Source organism: Erythrolamprus reginae, chromosome 4 (assembly GCF_031021105.1).
Source record: "Erythrolamprus reginae isolate rEryReg1 chromosome 4, rEryReg1.hap1, whole genome shotgun sequence".
NCBI lineage: Eukaryota > Metazoa > Chordata > Lepidosauria > Squamata > Dipsadidae > Erythrolamprus > Erythrolamprus reginae.
Genome location: NC_091953.1, coordinates 12214094 through 12232085, shown reverse-complemented (window position 1 = coordinate 12232085; position 17992 = coordinate 12214094). Strand labels below are relative to the sequence as shown.

At 41.8% G+C, this 17992-nt stretch overlaps 1 protein-coding gene across 1 annotated transcript in view; it reads right to left on the bottom strand.

Annotated features, from left to right (window-relative positions):
- Nucleotides 1-16433, bottom strand: part of LOC139166282 (transmembrane protein 191C-like) — an 81131-nt gene extending 64698 nt beyond the window's left edge. Inside the window, exon 1 of the mRNA XM_070749633.1 lies at nt 16129-16433. Within this exon, the coding sequence (XP_070605734.1) occupies nt 16129-16365 (237 nt within the window). The 5' untranslated portion in view covers nt 16366-16433. The remainder of the gene's footprint in view (nt 1-16128) is intronic.
- Nucleotides 16434-17992: the final 1559 nt, after the last annotated feature.

The window sequence follows — 17992 nt, the reverse complement described above, 5'->3', positions numbered from 1 at the left end:
CACATTTGCCACACCGCAATACCAGCGACCTCAAAACCAGACCCCCCAAGCGCAAGAAAGGAGACCATTCCGCAACGCGGGTCAAAGGAACTACTCAACCGCTAACCGCGACTACTATAGAGGTAACTCTCAATTTTCCGTGAATAACACGGCAACCAAAAAGGGGGCTAAAATTGTTATATCACTGTTACTCAATAACCAACCTTGCTCAATGGAGCTGGATACGGGCTCTAGATATACCATCATGCCCTGGGAAAAATTTAAACTGTATATGCCTAATGTATCTAAGGCTGACCTAAATCAAACCTCTTTGGTGATTAGAGACTTTCAGGGGGGAGTAATCTCGGTCTTGGGAACAGCAAATGTACCTATCGCATTCAAGAATGTTAAATGTACCCTTCCCATGCTTATTGTAACAGGGGCCAAGCACTCTCTTCTGGGTTTAGCATGGATGGAACCACTGGGGATCGAGATTTCGGGTGTGTGTAATGTAAACTGTTATGATATGCCTAACTTTGTGAAAGAGTTCCCTGAAGTGTTCAGCCCCACACTGGGATTGTATAAGGGGCCCCCTATATCTTTCTCTATTGACCCCAAGGTCCCACCGATCAGACTAAAACCTCGCAGGGTCCCCCTGCCGCTCCTCCCCAAACTAGACATACAGCTGGACAAACTCATTAGCCAAGGTATTTTGGTCCCTGTGGAGCAGGGGCCATGGGAAACTCCCATAGTTACCCCTCTGAAGCCAGATGGCTCGTTAAGAGTTTGCGCTGATTACAAATCGACCCTAAACAAGGCACTCCAACACCACCCCTACCCCATCCCGGTTGTGCAACAACTGCTACACTCCCTGGGGGAGGGGAAAAGGTTCGCAAAGATCGACCTGGCGCAGGCTTACCAGCAACTTCCGGTCGATGAACAAACAGCAAACGCTCAAACAATTGTAACGCACAGGGGGGCTTTCAAATGCACGAGGTTACAGTTTGGGGTAAGCATAGCCCCAGGAATATTCCAGAGCATTATGGAACGCCTATTGTCAGGGGTAAATGGGGCCATTCCATACTTTGATGACATCTTAATTGCAGGGGAAAACCAGGAACAAGTAAACAAAAGAATAAGGGAAGTACTTAAGAGGTTACAGGACAAAGGTTTAAGAATCAAGCCTGATAAATGTGTCTGGGGAACCAACAGTATAGAATTCCTAGGATATAAAATAGATAAGGAAGGTATCCACCCCACAACAGAGAAGCTGAGAGCAATTAGAGAAGCCCCAGAGCCACGAGATAAGAATGAGTTGCAGGCATTTTTGGGCCTCCTTAATTTTTATTCCGTTTTTTTAAAGCAGAAGGCAACAGTAGCAGAGCCTCTCCATCGTTTACTCCAGAAGGAAGCCCGCTGGACATGGGGGAAAACTGAACGTGAAGCTTTTTCTCAAATAAAAAATTTATTAACCTCTAAAAGTGTAGTAGTCCAATATAGTGCTTCACTACCCATTAGGCTCACGTGCGACGCTTCGCCGTACGGCATAGGAGGAGTCCTAGCTCACGTTCTACCTAATAAGACAGAGGCCCCAATAGCATTTTTTTCTAGAACCATGACCAGCACAGAAAGGAATTATAGCCAGTTAGACAAGGAGGCTCTAGCATTAGTGGCAGGGGTAAAGAAGTTTCACAATTACATTTTTGGAAGAAGCTTTGAGCTAGTCACTGACCACAAACCCTTACTAGGCCTGCTAGCCCCCAACAAGCCCACTCCACCTTTCATGTCTCCAAGACTAATCAGATGGGCTCTTTTCCTCTCAGGGTATCAGTATGAGCTCACCCACAAGGGGGGGAAGGAAATCAATCATGCAGACGGCCTAAGCAGATGCCCCATAGCAGACTTAGTGGAAGACCCTGTTCCTTCCACAGATGTGTTAATGATAGAACTCGAGGAAAACCCACTAACCACAGCAAAAGAGGTAGCTGCACACACGCAGCAAGATCAAATCCTTAAACAAGTGGTGAACTGTGTTCTAAAGGGATGGCAAAATGATGTTGTGAAACCTGAATTGTGTGATTTTAAAAACAAAAGACTTGAATTATCGTATGTAAAAGGTTGTTTACTGTGGGGGGATAGAGTGATCATTCCCAAAAGCCTAAGGGGAAAGGTACTCAAAATGTTACATGTGGGTCATCCTGGGATTGTCAGGATGAAGAGCCTGGCAAGGGGGCATTTATGGTGGCCAGGGCTGGATGCTGATATTGAAAATTGGGTTTCAAAGTGTGATCCGTGCCAAGAGTCACGACCCAGTCCCCCCAAAACAACTCCGGCTGAGTGGGAACAGCCTGCTGGTCCTTGGTCTAGAATCCACATTGATTTTGCTGGCCCAGTGGGGTCTCAGTATTTTTTAATAGTGGTTGATGCCTTCTCCAAATGGTTGGAAATAATAGCAATGAACAACATAACCACAAGTGCCACTATCAAGGTATTGAGCAGACTGTTTGCATCCCATGGTTGCCCAGATCTCTTAGTGTCTGACAATGGGCCACAGCTAACAGCCAGACAATTCGAATTGTTCCTAGATGGCCTAGGGGTCAGGCATGCCCTCATCTCGCCTTATTCGCCCTGGGCTAACGGATTGGCAGAACGTTACGTACGGGTGGCAAAGGAGGCATTGCGCAGATCAGGCCCTGGGGATGTGCAACAGAACTTGGACCAATTCTTACTCACCCAACACATTACCCCTAACTCGCACACACATGTAAGCCCGGCAGAGTTATTGATGGGAAGGAAGTTGAGGTCACCACTAGACAGGTTAAACCCAAGGTTCTGTGTTAATAATAACCAAATGTGTACAAAACCTGAAAGAGAAATGTATTTGGGACAAAATGTATATGTAAAAAGTTTTGATGGAAATGTAAACTGGATGAAGGGAATTATTGTTAAGCAAAATGCACCTAAGACCTATGTTGTTAAACTAGAGGATGGTCGTTTGTGGAAACGACACATAGACCACATTCGGAAGCGAACAGAAAATCAATTGCCACAAACCGCTGACATGGACTCTCCCCCTTCAACAGACTTTAGTACATTGCCCGAAATAAGAGACACGCAAAGAGACTTATCGGGCCAGGGGGAACCATCCAGCGACGCCGAACCATCCTCGTCCTCCGAAGCCTTCGTTGGGCCCGCCAGGCCAAGTCCGCAACACCGGGAGAACAGCGGCGAGCCATCCTCCACAGTCGGTGGCGAAGGAGAAATTGAACTGCGCAGGTCAGCGCGAGCTCCTCAGAGGCCCCACCGATTGGACGACTTTGTCACATGGCTTTCTTGATGGATGTGTCCAACTATGAGGGGAGGGGTGTTGTATCCTGTAATGGCTACCTTGTAACTCTGTAAATAGTTTGTTCCTCTTTCAGCGCTGTCTGAGCCCAAGCAGGAAGTCGCTCCTGATTGGCTCAGACGCGGCCGGCTCTAGCTTTGGCGGGAACCGCAAATATATAAAAGGAGCGGTTTCTCCAGCCAGAGTCAGTCGGTACTCGCTGAATTGTCACTTTACCTTGCTGAGCTGTCACTTATTCTCTGAGCTGAATAAAAGTACCGATTGCTCCAAACCCTGTCTCTGGGTCTACTTCAGGCAGACTAGATGGACCATGAGGTCTTTTTCTGCCGTCAATCTTCTATGTTTCAATGTTCGTAATTTATCACCAATTTCTGCTGCGGCTTGACACCCAGATTGCTGGAAGGGCAACAGGCTGACTCTGTAAACTGACTCTGTAAAACTGTTGTGTGTGTCATTTGTTTTTGAAAAATAATAAAAATATTAAAAAAAGAAAAAAGCACCTTTGGGACATTCCGTTTGAGATAGTGGCCATAGGGTCATTCTTTGTCAAGTGGACCAAGTGGTGTCCCCACTCGACTACCTTCAATTTCAATGAAACTTTGCACGTATATTCTTTACGGTATAAAACTGAGGTTGCAAAATTTTAGGTCCATATCCTAAAATTTTGCACACCCCAGTTTTATACCATAAGAAATATATGTGCAAAGTCCCGTTGAAATTGAAGGTGGTCGAGTGGGGACACTTGACAAAAAAAAATGCTACTACAAGCTAGATAAGTTCTCATGCGAATGATTTCTCCAAGTGAATTGGATCCCTCCGAGAATCGGTTCAGATTTGATCCCTTTTGTGTATCTTTCCCCATCACTTTGAAAAGCTGTAGAAGGAAAACACGATGGATCCTTTAGTGTTTATTTTTTTATTTTCTTTAATTAACCAAACACGAGAGAAGAAATGAAACAATTGAGGGGGGGGGGGAAACATATGGCCAACAAGAGAAAAAAAGATCTGATATCAAATCCTATGAACATAACCCCTGATATCAACTATAAAGATAAAATATGCATACTACTTAATTGCTATTGATATTCTAACTTTTACCAATCCTATCTTATTATTTCAACAAGCAAAACTATAGAGATACTTACACCTAACACCCTTTTGTATAATATTAAACTTTACAGTATATAGCTAATACATTCCCCCCCTTTCCCAAAAATCCCCTTTTTTTTGTATTTTTCTAATTTTTTTTCAACCCTTTTTCCTCTTCCTCAACCCAGTTTTTGTATATCTGACATCACTGTTACATCATGTAATATATTTTTCTGTTTTAATGTAAATATTTTTTTTGTTTTAATGTAAATATTTTTTTTGTTTTAATGTAAATATTTTTTTTGTTTTAATGTAAATATCCAGTAAAGATTATTTTAAAAAAAGAAAAAAAGAAGCTCTATATACATTATATATATGGTTGATACTGAGATTCCAACACCGGAGACCAAGATGCACAATCTATTTTGGCTGTCCACCAAATTCGATGATCCGGTATTCCCTTCTGCTTGCGCCCTAGGGTAGCCAGTCAACGAAGGGAGAGAAAGAATTTCATTTTTCAAAACGGTAAAAGGCCATCAATATTCTGTTCGAGGTACGGGGAGAAATGGTACACAAGCTTCTCAATGCTCTGGTCACTGAGGAGCACCAAAAGAGTGTCCGAGATGAAGAATGGGTTACAAAAGTGAGTGTACGCAAAGACCAGGCCGAGCAATAGACAGCAGCCAAACAGCAACAACAACAGAAATTTGGCTGCCACCCATAACCAATGCAGAACCTTCCTTTGCTTTGACCCGTCTCGGGCCACTCCCACCAGACTGGCCTCCATGAGTTCATGCATCAGGACGCCCGATGGCACCTGGTTCTCCTGATCCAGCCTCACAAACGTGGAGATATGGCCAAGAAAAGAAAAAAAGATCTGATATCAAATCCTATGAACATAACCCCTGATATCAACTATAAAGATAAAATATGCATACTACTTAATTGCTATTGATATTCTAACTTTTACCAATCCTATCTTATTATTTCAACAAGCAAAACTATAGAGATACTTACACCTAACACCCTTTTGTATAATATTAAACTTTATATAGTTAATACATTCCCCCCCTTTCCCAAAAATCCCTTTTTTTTGTATTTTTCTAATTTTTTTTCAATCCTTTTTCCTCTTCCTCAACCCAGTTTTTGTATATCTGACATCACTGTTACATCATGTAATATATTTTTCTGTTTTAATGCAAATATTTTTTTTGTTTTAATGTAAATATTTTTTTTGTTTTAATGTAAATATTTTTTTTGTTTTAATGTAAATATTTTTTTTGTTTTAATGTAAATATTTTTTTTGTTTTAATGTAAATATTCAGTAAAGATTATTTTAAAAAAAGAAAAAAAGAAGCTCTATATACATTATATATATGGTTGATATTGAGATTCCAACACCGGAGACCAAGATGCACAATCTATTTTGGCTGTCCACCAAATTCGATGATCCGGTATTCCCTTCTGCTTGCGCCCTAGGGTAGCAAGTCAACGAAGGGAGAGAAAGAATTTCATTTTTCAAAACGGTAAAAGGCCATCGATATTCTGTTCGAGGTACGGGGAGAAATGGTACACAAGCTTCTCAATGCTCTGGTCACTGAGGAGCACCAAAAGTGTGTCCGAGATGAAGAATGGGTTACAAAAGTGAGTGTACGCAAAGACCAGGCCGAGCAATAGACAGCAGCCAAACAGCAACAACAACAGAAATTTGGCTACCACCCATAACCAACGCAGAACCTTCCTTTGCTTTGACCCGTCTCGGGCCACTCCCACCAGCCTGGCCTCCATGAGTTCATGCATCAGGACGCCCGATGGCACCTGGTTCTCCTGATCCAGCCTCACAAATGTGGCCTGCTGCACACAGAGGTCCTGTTGTTTCTGCAGGTCTTTGACGCGGTTCCTCAGGTTTTCCCTGGCTTTCTGAATGGTCACGACTTTCTCCTTCAGTTGGCCGGATTGGGTTTTCTCCACTTGGTATTTGTGCTCCATGTCGGAGAGTTGGTCCTCCAGGTTAAGCAGGTATTTTTCAACCTCCAACGGGAGGTTGCGCATCTCCTTGAAGTCGTTCTCGTGAGCCGGCTTCTCGTTTTTGAAGAGGGCCACTTGGCTAGTGACCTCGTGCATTTCCTGGTTGAGGTCACTGTTGGCTTTCACCAGTGATTTATTCTGCACCACTAGTTCATGGATCACCATGTTGACGTGATCAAAGCTTTCGCGGATGTCCTCCACATTTTTCTGCAGGTGTTCCATGCGGGACTTCAGGTGATCCACGGTCTCCCGAAGACCCCTCTGCTGATCTTTGAGGTATTTCTTCTGTTGGAGCAACTGCTGGTTCTCCGTATCCAAGGAGGCCACACTCTCTCTCAGCTCCTCTATCTGGCGACGGAGATTGCTATTGGTTACCGAGAGTTCCTCCATTGACATTGTCTGCTTTTATTTAAATAAATACTAAGTAAAATATTTTGGAGTCGCTTTTCTTCTGATCCAGGTATTTTGAACAGGGTTCAAACACTGCTGTTCAAAAGAATCAACGATGCCAGGAATGCTGGCATTTGCCATGGCAACCTCCAGCCAATATGGTCAGTAGAAGCCTGTGATGTCATTTAGAATGGCTATGCTTTGACTTGAACATGGAGGTTCAGGGGGAAAAAAGGCACAGTCATCTGTGATGATGGTGGTGAACCATTTTTTCCTTGGGTGCCAAGAGTGTGGGCGAGCACTATTGCGCATGCGCGAGTGCCCACACCCATAATTCAATGCTTGGGGAGGACGAAAACAGCTTCCCCAGAGGCTCTGTGGAGGCCAGAAATGGCCTGTTTCTCTACTTCTGGTGGGCCCAGTAGGCTCATGTTTCGCCCTCCCCAGACTCCAGAGGCTTCCCTGGAGCCTGGGGAGGGTAAAAGCGCCACCCTACCACCCTGGAGACATTCTGGAAGCCAAAAACGCCCTCCCAGAGCCTCCATGTGAGCCAAAGATCACCTGCCCAGCACACACATGCACATTGGAGCTGAGCTAGGGCAGAAGCTTGGGTGCCAGCAGATATGGCATCCGTGCCATAGATTTGCCATCACTGGCCTACACATTAATTCTTTAGTAAATGATTAAAGTGGCTTTTGCAAGTCGGACATGCGTTTATTTATTTTTCAAACAATTATAGGGTAACAATTTGTACAAATAAAACATTAGAAAAGTAATGATAAAAAGTACCGATAGAAGACAATAGGACAGGGACGGTAGGCACAATGGTGCGCTTATGCACGCCCCTTACAGACCTCTTAGAAAGGGGGAGAGGTCGATTGTAGATAGTCTAAGGTTAAAGGTTTTGGGGTTGGGAGTAGAAACCACAGAGTCAGGTAGTGCATTCCAGGTGTTGATTACTCTGTTGCTGAAGTCATATTTTTTGCAGTCTAGTTTGGAGCGGTTAACAATTAGTTTAAATTGATTTCGTGCTTGTGTGTTGTTGTGGTTGAAGGTGAAGTAGTCATTAACAGATAGAACATTTTGGTATATGATTTTATGAACTATAGTTAAGTGAGAACCGAGACGACGGAGTTGTAAGTTGTCTAATCGATGAATTTCAAGTCTGGCGGAATAAGGTATTTTGTTGTGAAAAGAGGAGTGAAGGGTCTTTCCTTGTGAAATATTTATGGACTCTCTCAATTGTGTTGATGTCAGATATGCAATGTGGGTTCCATACAGGTGAGCAGTATTCCAGGATTAACTTCAATCAAATCTAATCCATCTGAATCGCTTTGTGTAGGCTTTGTTACAAGCCAGCTCTATGATGCTGAGGAATTCTGGGAATTGGAGTCCACAGGTTGTAAAGGGGCCATAGTTGCCCACCTCTGACCTAGACAAACCCCTAAAGGTGGCTGCTTCAGGATAGTCCTACACATTCAATACCAACCATCTTTAGAGGTTTCTGTAGATCAGCAACTATGGTCCTTTTATGACTTGTGGACTTCAACTCCCAGACTTCCTGGACCAGCGTGGGAGTTGAATTCGATTCTGGGAGTTGAAGTCCACAGGTTGTAAAGGGGGCCATAGTTTTCAACTCCTGGTCTATGTTGTAAGTCCTTATGTCAAAATACGATTCATATTTCCATCAAAGGTTGCCTTTGAGATAAACAAGAAACATTATCTGTATCGAGAAAAGAAGTCCAGTTAGTGTCAGGTTGATCTGCAGCCTTCAGAACAGTTCATTTAGGGACTGTTCAAAGTTACGACGACACTGAAACAAGTGATTTGTTTCAATGTTCAGTGTGACAATGTTAAGACTTGAACATTGGGCGCTATCAAACAAAATGAAATTCCATGGTGAAAAAAGTAAGGTTCTACATTTAGGGAAGAAAAATAAAATGCACAGGTACAGTATATGTGGTACCTTACTCAACTGTGAGAGGGATCGTGGAGCCCTACTAGACAACCATTTAAATATGAGCCAGCAGTGTGCAGCAGCTGCCTAAAAAAACCAACACAGTTGTAGGCTGCATTAACAGGGATAAAATCAAAATCATGTGAAGTGTTAATACCACTTTATAAGGCCTTGGTAGGGCCACACTTGGAATACTGCATTCAGTATTGGTCTCCACAATGCAAAAAAGAATGTGGAGACTCTCGAAAGAGTGCAGACAAGAGCGACAAAGATGATTAGGGGACTGGAGGCTAAAACATATGAAGAACGGTTGCAGGAACTGGGTATGTCTAGTTTAATGAAAAGAAGGACAAGGTAAGGCAAGATAGCAATGTTCCCATATCTCAGGGGCTGCCACAAAGAAGAGACAGTCAAACCTCTCCAAAGTACCTGAGGGTAAAGCAAGAAGCAATGGGTGGAAATTAATCAAGGAGAGAAGCAACTTAGAACTTAGGAGAAATTTCCAGACAGTTAGAACAATTAATCTGTGGAACAGCTTGTCTCCAGAAGTTGTGAATACTGCAACACTGATTTTTTTTAAAGAATATGTTGGAGAACCATCTATATGAAGTAGTGTAGGGTCTCCTGCCCAAATAGGTGGTAGGACTAGAAGACCTCAAAGTTCCCTTCCAATTATTATTATTATTATTATTATTATTATTATTATTATTATTATTGTTGTTGTTGTTGTTACTTATGACCGTTTGTCACAGTTACAACCTTTGTAACCTTTCAATCCCATAATCATGGTTCCTATTTATGATGGTCGCAGTGACAAGCAAAAGCAATAAGGAAGCCAAATTCTTTTAACAACCACATGACTAACTTTATCAACTGCAGTGATTCACTTAATAAGAGTGGCAAGAAAAGTCATAAAATTGGGCAACACTCACTTAACAGGTGTCTCACTTAACAACAGAAATTTTGGGCCCAATTGTGGACATAAGTCGAGGACTACCTGTAATGAACCCAGGATCTATGGTAATTCCTCAAAATTCCTACCTGGGAGATTCATATTTGAAGAATAGCAATAGCATTTAGAATTATATACCATCTCACAATGCTTTACTCACAATGCTTTACAGAGAGTTAGCGACCGATAAGGTCCCACAGAGTTGGCCTTCTCCGGGTCCCGTCGACTAAACAATGTCGTTTGGTGGGACCCAGGGGAAGAGCCTTCTCTGTGGCGGCCCCGGCCCTCTGGAACCAACTCCCCCCGGAGATTAGAACTGCCCCCACCCTCCTTGCCTTCCGTAAACTACTCAATACTCACTTATGCTGCCAGGCATGGGGGAGTTAGATATTCCTTCCCCCTAGGCCATTACAAGTTATGCATGGTATGTTTGTGTGTATGTTTGGTTTTATAATAAGGGTTTTTACTTCTTTTATTATTGGATTGTTACATGCTGTTTTTTTATCATTGTTGTCAGCCGCCCCGAGTCTACGGAGAGGGGCGGCATACAAATCCAATAAATAAATAAAATAAATAAATATTTTCCTCAACAATCTGGGTCCCCATTTTACCGATCTTGGAAGGATGGAAGGCTGAGTCAACCTTGAGCCTACTGAGTTTCGATCTGCCAAACTGCCGGCAGCAGGTAATCAGCAGAAGTAGCCTGCAGTACTGCACTCTAACCACTATGCCACCAAGGCTCTATACAGTGGTACCTCTATCTACGAACCTAATTTGTTCCATGATGAGGTTCTTAAGTAGAAAAGTTTGTAAGAAGAAGTAATTTTTCCCATAGGAATCAATGTCGACTAAACAATGCCGTCTAGCAGGACCTAGCGGTAGAGCCTTCTTTGTGGTGGCCCCGGCCCTCTGATATCAACTCCCCCCAGAGATTCGAATTGCCCCCACTCTCCTTGCCTTCCGCAAGATGTTAAAGACCCATTTATGCCACCAGGCATGGGAGGAATAATCCCTCCCCCCCATCTTTCTGACTCTAGCATTTGAGAATGGTGTGATTGTGGATAATTGAATGGTTATTTTAGTAATAATGGGTTTTTAGATTAGTTTTAATATTGGATTTGTATCATATTGTATTTTGTTTCTGTTATGAGCCGCTCCGAGTCCTCGGAGAGGGTGGCATACAAATCTAATAAATTATTATTACTATTACTATTACTATTATTAAATCAGGCAAGACAGCATCTTACTCTAGGTGCCCTCAAATAAAAAGACCTCCCCCAAAATAAGGCTAAGCACTTATTTCAGGGTTCAACAAAGTAACACAATTTGCAGTTTGAGATGGATCAAATTTGCAATTTGAGGTGGAAAAAACTGGAAAGAGAAAAGAAAAAATAATCCATTAGGGTTGGATACAATCTCTTTTTTTTTTTTTTAAATCCCAGATCTAACTTTATATAAGTTCTTCATATAACATAACTTCATGTGTATGTTTGGTTTTTAATAAGGGTTTTTAGTAATTTCAATATTAGATTTGTTATATGCTGTTTTTATTATTGTTGTTAGCCGCCCCGAGTCTACAGAGAGGGGCAGCATACAAATCTAATAAATAAATAAATATAAAGAAATATACAGTGTTCCCTCGATTTTCATGGGTTCGAACTTCGCGAAAAGTCTATACCACGGTTTTTCAAAAATATTAATTAAAAATATACTTTGCAGTTTTTTCCCCTATACCAGTTTTTTCTGCCCGATGACGTCATATGTCATCGCCAAACATTTGTCCACTTTTAATAAATATTTTTTTTAATAAACTTTAATAAATAAACATGGTGAGTAATAATCTAAATGGTTGCTAAGGGAATGGGAAATCGCAATTTAGGGGTTTAAAGTGTTAAGGGAAGGCTTGTGATACTGTTCATAGCCAAAAATAGTGTATTTACTTCTGCATCTCTACTTCGCGGAAATTCGACTTTCGCGGGCAGTCTCGGAATGCATCCCCCGCAAAAAGTGAGGGAACACTGTACTGGTGAATAAATTTGGAGCACCCCAACTCAGCAGCAAATTAATTATCCTTGTCTAATATTTAAACACTTGAGAGATTGTTTAGTCTAGGAAGGAAACAACTATCTTTATCACAAGGCCACAGTTCTACTGCAGAATTTTTTTACAAGGTCAGGGCTCATTCGGTAAGATTCTTCTGAACGGCTAGCATCGCTTGCTTGCTCCCTGGATCCATTTTCGTTTCATTCTTGAGATTTTATTTTAAAAAATGGCTTTGAATATCGGCGGCTTAGTAGCTCTGCTTTTATTCTATGCCCTGATTTTAGCGATTGGAATATGGGCTTCTCGGAAAACCAGACAGAAGGAACACCAGAAGCCCAGTGAAGTAGCTGTGGTGGGAGGCAGGAATATGAATTTTTGCCTTGGTTTGTTCACGGCAACTGGTGAGTACGAAGGCTTCAGAATGATACGTAGCATCCTTTACTCTAATGCTTACTTTAGATTGGGGTGATAAGATAGCAAGTGTTCCTACCTCTAAGGGGCTGAAACAAAGAATGGAATGGAATTGGGAATGGGATGGGAATGGAAATGGAATGGGAGTAGAGTGGAATAGAATGGAATAGAATAGAATATAGAGTAGAGTAGAGTAGAATAGAATGGAATAGAATATAGAGTAGAGTATTATTATTATTATTATTATTATTATTATTATTATTATTAATTAGATTTGTATACCACCCCTCTCCATAGACTCAGGGCGGCTCACAGCAACAATAAAACAATGTACAACAAATCTAATAAATTAAAAACAGTAAAAAAAACCATTATTAAAAGCAAACATACACACAAACGTACCATACATAAACTGTATAGGCCCAGGGGAGATGTCTCAATTCCCCCATGCCTGACGGCACAGGTGGGTTTTAAGGAGTTTACGAAAGGCAAGGAGGGTGGGGGCAGTTCTAATCTCCGGGGGTAGAATGGAATGGAATAGAATAGAATACAATTTTATTGGCCAAGTGTGATTGGACACCCAAGGAATTTATCTTGGTGCATATGCTCTCAGAGTACATAAAAGAAAAAGATACATTTGTCAAGAATCGTGTGGTACAACACTTAATGATTGTCATAGGGGTCAAATAAAGATTAGATTAGATTAGATTTATTGAATTTATATGCCGCCCCTCTCCACAAACTCAGGGCGGCTCACAACAATAATAAAAAACAGTACATAATAACAAATCCAATGCCCACCAATCTAATTACAATTTAAAATTAGTAATTTCATAAAACAATCCCAATATATGTATAAAAAACCAGGCACACAGTCAATCAATCAACAAAACAACATGGGCAAGGGGGAGATGTTTTAGTTCCCCCATGCCTGACGGCAGAGGTGGGTCTTAAGAAGTTTACGAAAGGCAGGGAGGGTGGGGGCAATCCTAATCTCAGGGGAGAGCTGGTTCCAGAGGGTCGGGGCCCCCACAGAGAAGGCTCTTCCCCTGGATCCCACCAGACGACATTGTTTAGTCGACGGGACCCGAAGAAGGCCGACTCTGTGGGACCTAACCGGTCGCTGGGATTCATGCGGCAGGAGGCGGTCCCGAAGATATTCTGGTCCGGTGCCATGAAGGGCTTTATAGGTCATAACCAACACTTTGAATTGTGACCGGAAACTGATCGGCAACCAATGCAGACTGCGGAGTGTTGGAGTAACATGGGCATACTTAGAGAAGCCCATAATTGCTCTCGCAGCTGCATTCTGCACGATCTGAAGTTTCCGAACACTTTTCAAAGGTAGCCCCATGTAGAGAGCGTTACAGTAGTCGAGCCTCGAGGTGATGAGGGCATGAGTGACTGTGAGCAATGACTCCCGGTCCAAATAGGGCCGCAACTGGCGCACCAGGCGAACATGGGCAAATGCCCCCCTCGCCACAGCTGAAAGGTGTTTCTCTAATGTGAGCTGTGGATCGAGGAGGATGCCCAAGTTGCGGACCCTCTCTGAGGGGGTCAATAATTCCCCCCCCAGGGTAATGGACGGACAGATAGAATTGTCCTTGGGAGGCAAAACCCACAGCCACTCCGTCTTGTCTGGATTGAGTTTGAGTTTGAATAAGCAATGAAGAAACAATATTAATAAAAATCTTAGGATACAAGATTTGGAATGGAATGGAATAGAATAGAATTCTTTATTGGCCAAGTGTGATCGGACACATAAGGAATTTGTCTTCACTGCATAAGCTCTAATTGTACATAAAAAGAAGAGGTCATTATTTCCCAAAGCACTTGAAGGTAAGAAGCAGCGGATGGTTACTTATCAGACATAAAACTTGAAAAATAAGGAGAAACGGGAACAACTAACTAGAGAAAACAATTTGCTTTCAGAAGTTGCAGGTGCTCCAACACTGGAGGTTTTTAAGAGGGTTAAATAAGGTTCAGGAGGGAAGTGTTTTTAATAGGAAAGTGAACACAAGAACAAGGGGACACAATCTGAAGTTAGTTGGGGGAAAGATCAAAAGCAACGTGAGAAAATATTACTTTACTGAAAGAGTAGTAGATCCTTGGAACAAACTTCCAGCAGACGTGGTTGGTAAATCCACAGTAACTGAATTTAAACATGCCTGGGATAAACATACTGTATATCCATTGTAAGATAAAATACAGGAAACAGTATAAGGGCAGACTAGATGGACCATGAGGTCTTTTTCTGCCGTCAGTCTTCTATGTTTCTATGTTTCTTTGTTTTTAAGAAGAGATTGGACAACCTGAAATAGTTATAAGGTCTCCTGCTTGAGCAGGGGGATGGGCTAGAAGACCTCCAGGGTCCCTTCCAACTCTATTATTCTCTTACAGTGAATGCCAGGCTGGTGAGCCAGCATAAAATGAACTAAAGCAGGTTTAGTCTTTAGTCTGAGTCTGGGGACTGGATCCAACATGCTTTCAATCAGGAGTGATCTAATCCCCCCCAGCTCACTAAAAACATCCCACCTTAAAGCTGCAGTGATTTACTTAGCAACTGTGGCAAGAGTGGGTGTAAAATGGTGCAACATTCACTTACCAACTGTCAACAAAACTTGGGGGCTTTGGTCGTAAGTCAAGGACTGCCTGTAATAATCCATGTATCTTTTATTAACTTCATTTTCCCTTTCCTCGGTTCCTTTTAGCAACATGGGTTGGAGGAGCCTACATCAACGGCACGGCTGAAATTGTCTACCGCCCTTCTAGAGGACTGGTGTGGGTTCAAGCTCCAGTTGGCTTTGCTTTGTCTCTCCTTGTCGGTAAAGATTTGAAAAGATTCTTAATCTGTTCTGTTGGGCTCTCTGGCAGACTCCGGCCGAAAATTCACAGATACAATTTCAGACACACAGACGTTTGAAAATTCAAAACAATGTTCTTTATAATGAAAAGTCACTTAAACTAAGCCCTCTTTTGGTATAGCAAAGAGCACTTGTCTCCAAACAAACTGGTAATGTGTACGAATCCCTTATCAGTTCTGTGATACTTAGCTTGCAGCTGTGAGGCAATTCACAGTCCTTCTTCTTTCACAAGGTGAAACACACTTTGCTCTGGTTTAGTTTCAAAGCGGGGGAAAATCAGCACACAAAAGGTCAAAGTCAGTAAAGCAGTCACGAAACACAACGATCAGATAATTCTCCACAATGGCCAAACCCACAGGCTGCTATTTATAGCAGCCTCACTAATTACCACAGCCCCACCCAACCACAGGTGGCCTCACTTTCTTTGATAATAATCTCTCAGCTGTTGCTGCCTATGCATCGCTCTCCGCATGCGTGGCTGTATCATTAACTCTTGTTCTGAATCCAAGGAGGAGCTAGATAATTGATCTCCTTCTGAGCTGTCTGCCACACTCTCCTCCTCCCTGTCACTCATGTCTTCTTGGTCAGAGGAGCCTTCATCATCAGATTCCACCGGGGGCAAAACAGGCCTGCAGCATGTGGATGTCTCCCCCACATCCACAGTCCTTGGGGCAGGAGCTGGGCCAGAGCTAACCACAACATAATCTAACCATGGGGATGGGAGACAAATGTGAATAGACACTAGAATCAAAATCACATGAGCTACAGACACCACGCTATAAAGCTTTAGCTAGACTACTGCATCCAGTTTTGATCACCACATTTAAAAAAAAATGTTGAGACACTAGAAATTGTGCAGAGAAGAGCGACCAAGAAGATTTATTGATTTTATAAAATATGAACACACACACGACAAACAACAAACAACAAACAACAAGTGCTCTGTGATTGGTGCCCACCACCAGACAAACATTCACACCCCACCACTAAATTGGGTGTGTTTCTTATATATTTTATATATAGCATTTTAACTCAAGAGCAAAATATCTGTTTACATATATCGTCTTACCTTGTCCCATCGTCCCATCAGTTGTCGCAAATCTGTTTCATTAACCGAATCCATCCTTTTGTCCATAATCTCAAATTGAATATGATCCACCATGTACCGGTACCAATTTTGCATTGTCCATTTTGTCGCATCCTTCCAACTCAAGACTATAACCGCCTGAGCGCTTTCTATCACTGCTTGTTTTATTTCTCTGAATTTTCCCATCACATTGCTTTTAACCAATACTGCCATTTCCATCGTATATTTAGCATCCTGTTAATATCCTCTTGCACATTTTGCCAAAAGTTCTGCGCTACCGGGCATTCCCAAAGCATGTGCATAAATACACTGATAATACGCTTGAGTTTTTTCATCGTTAAAATTCTCTTTTAATATAAGATCTTCGGATTTAATTATTATATTGGGCAATTAACTAGAATACAGTGAGGGTACTTCTCATTGTTAAATCCTCTTTTTAATATAAAATCTTCGGATTTAATTATTGTACAGTAGTCCCTCACCTATCGCTGGTGTTACGTTCCAGACCTGGCCGCGATAGGTGAAATCCGCGATGGGGAATTTATCGACTGATAGTACTTATTTAAGTATTTATATTGTAATCGTTTGGTAAGTTTTCATTGTTTTAAGTGTTTATAAACCCTTCCCACACAGTATTTATTTTAGATACAGTATTTAAATACAGTATTTACAATTTTAGATATTTTTTTTTTTTGAAAAACCTGCCGATCGAGTTCGGCGGGCTATTTAAATCTGCCGATCGACTTCCTCAGAAACCCGCGATGAAGTGAAGCCACAGTAGGTGAAGCACGGTATAGCGAGGGACTACTATAGGGTGATTAACTAAAATAGAGTGAGGGTACTTTTCATCGTTTAAAAGGAAAAAAGTCAATCACACTGATAATCCACTTGAGTTTTTTCAGCAAAACATGCCAAATATTGCAAACTATCATCCTGGCAGAGAGTTGGAAAGGCACGAAATGTTTCCTTCTTTTTAGCATGGGTGTAAAAGTAAATAATTGAGAAGCACTGGCACATACTGTAATCATGCTGGTCACAGGACCTCAGAAATGTCTTGGGACAATGTTGGTTCCCTCAGCTAGGAAATGGAGATGATCACTGCCCTCTAGAGTTGGACAGAACTGGACAGAGGAAACGTTTACTTTTGCCTGAACTCTGATGCACTATGATGCTTTTCACTTTGTAATGATAACTGATAGTAATACAACTCGTTGTTGTTGTTTTTTAAAAAAACAGGAGGGTTCTTCTTTGTCAATCCAATGAGAATGAAAAATTACATGACTTTGATGGATCCGATTCAAGAGCTGTATGGGAATGTGATGGGCTGTCTTCTTTTCATCCCTCCACTGATTGCGGACATATTCTGGTTTGCTGCTGTTCTTGCCTGTTTAGGTAATATTTGCCTCTTTCACCTGTCTTGCCAGAAACTTAGCCACCTGGAAAACAAGGGAAGAGAATTGAGATTATCTTTCCATACTATCAATGATTTATTGATTAGTGTTCCAAATTAGCTACTTTTAATGTGATCTGAGGATATTTGTCGTTCCAATGTCCATCTGCTTCAAATTTCTGAAGTCTGATATATAAACAGAAGATTTATTTATTTATTTATTTTATTAGATTTGTATGCCGCCCCTCTCTGAAGACTCGGGGCGGCTCACGACAGTAATAAAAACAATATAGCAGTGGAACAAATCTAAGATTAAAAAACATATAAAACCCTATCATTATTTAAAACAAACAAACAAACAACACATTCATACCAAACATAAAACAAAGTATAAAAAAGCCTTGGGGGAAAGGTGTCTCAACTCCCCCATACCTGGTGGTATAAGTGAGTCTTGAG